General features: G+C 33.4%; 1 protein-coding gene across 1 annotated transcript; it reads right to left on the reverse strand.

The window, feature by feature from the left end:
* Window positions 1-1,513: 1,513 nt before the first annotated feature.
* LOC126022754 (lysophospholipase-like protein 1) lies at window positions 1,514-2,517 on the reverse strand. Its single transcript, XM_049783747.1, has one exon. The coding sequence runs from the start codon at window positions 2,512-2,514 to the stop codon at window positions 1,795-1,797; it is 720 nt and encodes a 239-aa protein (XP_049639704.1). The 5' UTR covers window positions 2,515-2,517; the 3' UTR covers window positions 1,514-1,794.
* Between the last annotated feature and the right edge of the window lie 946 nt (window positions 2,518-3,463).

Raw genomic sequence — 3,463 nt, forward strand, 5'->3', positions numbered from 1 at the left:
TCTTTCTTTCTTTCTTTCTTTCTTTCTTTCTTTCTTTCTTTCTTTCTTTCTCCTTCCTTCTCTCTTTTTCTCTTTCTTTTTTCTTTCTTTTATATCTTTCCTTTTTTTTTTTTTGCAGCCATACTTAGTGGTTTTCAGAGCTTACTCCTGACTCTATTCAGGAATCACTCTAGTCAGGTACCATGATCAGAATCGCCCAGAAAAAAATTTCAGAGCAATGAATATATAAGGGATTAAAGTGATCATTTCAGAAACAGAAAGATCTCAATTTACCAAGGGGCTATAATAATCCTACTTGGTTATGAATAGAAGCAAAATTGATAAAAATATAAGAAGAAATATGCAGTTAGGGCTGCTCCTAATTCAAAGTATAAAGCAGGCAAGCAAAAAATTAGAGCATTTGAAGAGTGGAACAAAGCAATAGTCAACTTAATTTAAGTGACGTTTACAGAGCACTCCAGCTGGCACTTGCCAGCTTATGCATTACTTCAAATACAGAAAAACCTTTGCCGGAAGAGGAGGTGTTTGGGACTAGAAAATAAGTTTCAACATATGTAAAAGGATTTGAGCCACACAAAGTATGCTTTTTGATCAAAATGAAATTAAATCAGAAATCAATAATAAAGATCTCCAGAAAATGTCTAAATATTTGGAAATAAGAAAACAGACTTTCAAATAGCCTAAGAACTAAAAAGAACTCAAAAAAGAATTTGAAGTGGATTTTACAAACATAAGCCTTATAAAAAGTGGGAAATGTGAATAATTTATGTATGGGCCCTACTGCCTGTGCCATTGCTCCGGCCCCTATGTGTGGGGACATTTATAGCACTAAGAGACTCTTAGAAAAGTTTCAAATAACCTGTTTCTATCTTAAAAAGCAAAAAGATATAAACCCAACTTAAGCAGAAAGAAATAAAAATACTTTAGATTCTATGATGAAACAGAAAACAAAAAAGTCAAATGCCCACATTTTCCTATTTATCAAATTCTGTAAACCCTTAGACAGATGGATCCAGAAAAACCGAAGCCACAAGTTATGAATTCCAGGAATAGAGGTGTTAGTCCCATGATTGATTTAGAAAGTAAATATAGTTAATAAGGGAATATGCTAATACATTTGAAAATGGAATAATTAAAGTGGAAAACTAAGATAAACAATCTATGAAAGTTCATTCAGGAACAAACCAATAATTATCACTGTTTAAAAACTAAATTAATAATTTAAAATTTCCCCATAAGAAATTTACAATTTCAGAGAATATTGAAATTTCTGATGTCTGCAATTAGCACTGTTAAATATAAACAATAACATCAATACTACTGTCAACCACAAAGACAGTGGAGAGACAGTACGGTGAGTAATAAGCCTTTGTAAGCACCAGACCTCAATTTGAGCTCTGGTACTGCATAGGGTCTTGCCAGGAGCGATTTCTGAGTAGAGCCAGGTGTAAGCCCTGAGCACCTCTAAGTGGATGTGGTTAAAACTAAAAAATACTATGCGGAGTCTTTTCATGTTGTCTTTATTTTTTCAATTATGTTTAAGATTTACAATCAAAATTACTTGGGTTTCCTAAATTCACAAAAATGTACCCAAAAAATTATAAAGAAATTTGTGAAAGTTATCATTATGAACATAACATTCTTCCATGCCAAGTATTCCAAGCACAAAACTCATCACTAATGGTATTTCCAAAGATTTCCATGATCACTATGAAGTTATAATCTGGCAGATATCACTTTTCACAGTGATATATCCACTATATCATATACTCATGGATATTCATTGATTCTCACTCATTCCTTTTGCGTTTCTACTTCTCCTGGTAGCTTTGTAAGAATCCAGGACCTCAGGTGTTCTAGCTCAGTTCTGTTCAGCTCGTGGTAAACGCCTGGTAAACTCTGAAACTTGGTGTTCACACCCAGAGATTTTAACATGGAATTCGTCTCTTCTCCCCATGAATGAAGGACCAACTCATCTGAAGTACCATGGCACTGAAATAATTCAGGAAGGGCACTGTCCACCTTCTGAAGATCCTGGTAAACAGCAGAGTCTTTATTCAGAAAACTAGAAAGAGCAAATACTCCTGCCACATCTTGATGACTTCTATAGGCTAGATGCATGGCCATACACCCTCCCATTGAAAATCCTCCTACTAAGATTCTGTTCTTATTAATGCCACTTTTGACTTCCTCATTAATCAAATCCGTGAGTACCTGGCACATTTTGTCAATGGACTCGAGGTGCTCAGGGCAATCAATAGAGATTTTCAGTCGGTCAAACCAGACATTGGAGATGCCGCCCTTCATAGGTGTGTAAGGCCTGGGAGGCGCTGTTGGGTAAATGATTTTGATGTGCTGGAATGTTAAATCATGATTTAAAACCTGTTTGATCCATCTTCTCATTCCTTGTCCAGAATCACCTGAGCCGTGCAGGAAGATGAGAGACGCACTGTGTCTACCGGCCGGAGACACCAAGCAGCGCTGCAGGCGCACAGAGCCCGATGCGGCCGCCATGGCCACTTGGCTCCGCCCCCTGAAGAATAGTTTTAAATACCAAAACAAACTATAAAACTAGTATATTTTTCACTTAAAAGGAACAACAATCAGATCAGCACTATTTTAATAATAAAACCTTTAAATGACATTTTATAAAGGAAAAAGGGAGTATAAGTGAGCTTTAGCAAAAATATCATATGTGATATATTAACAAATAGAAAAGAAGATACTATAAAATGATCAAGTCAAGTCACATTTTCACATTTATTCAAGAAAATAATCTAAATTGAAAATCACTTATCTTGTTATTAAAAAGAAAACAAGATTGCATAGAAAAATTCAAGTAATTTACAAAAGAAATAGCAAATTTATACTGCTTCTTAGATAAAGAGCAATAGTTTCAACTGTAAATCTATAAATTATTGAAAATTAGAAAACAAATATTAAATATATTAATGCAAAATAGTCAAACATTTATGTATGATAATAAATGTAATAAAAGTAAATTTAAATTTGGAAAATTCTAAAATGTTCACATAAAATATTATCATGAACTGATGCCATATACAAAACATCTTTTCAGGCATATCCAAAATGCATTTTATAAAACATAAATTCAGGCTCTGTCAGTTACATCTGTTCCCAGGGTATTTCACCAGTCTTATTATGTTAAATCACATGACTAATTAGAAATGATTAATAGATTATAGGAAAAAAATGACAGATAGAATATAGAAATACAGGAAACAATACATCCAAACGTTTAGATTTTACTATTAGGCTTCAAAATGGCCAATGAGCATTTCATATAAGTATTAAGTACAAAAATTTCATCATGATTATTATACAAACAGTCTCTGGCTAGGCCAAAGAAAATAAAGCTTAGTATATTAGATGTTAGAATTAGAAAGATAATTATTTGCTCAATAAAATGTAGGTCCTAGAGTTACGCAATATAGTACTGTGG

Source organism: Suncus etruscus, chromosome 11 (assembly GCF_024139225.1).
Source record: "Suncus etruscus isolate mSunEtr1 chromosome 11, mSunEtr1.pri.cur, whole genome shotgun sequence".
NCBI classification, from domain to species: domain Eukaryota; kingdom Metazoa; phylum Chordata; class Mammalia; order Eulipotyphla; family Soricidae; genus Suncus; species Suncus etruscus.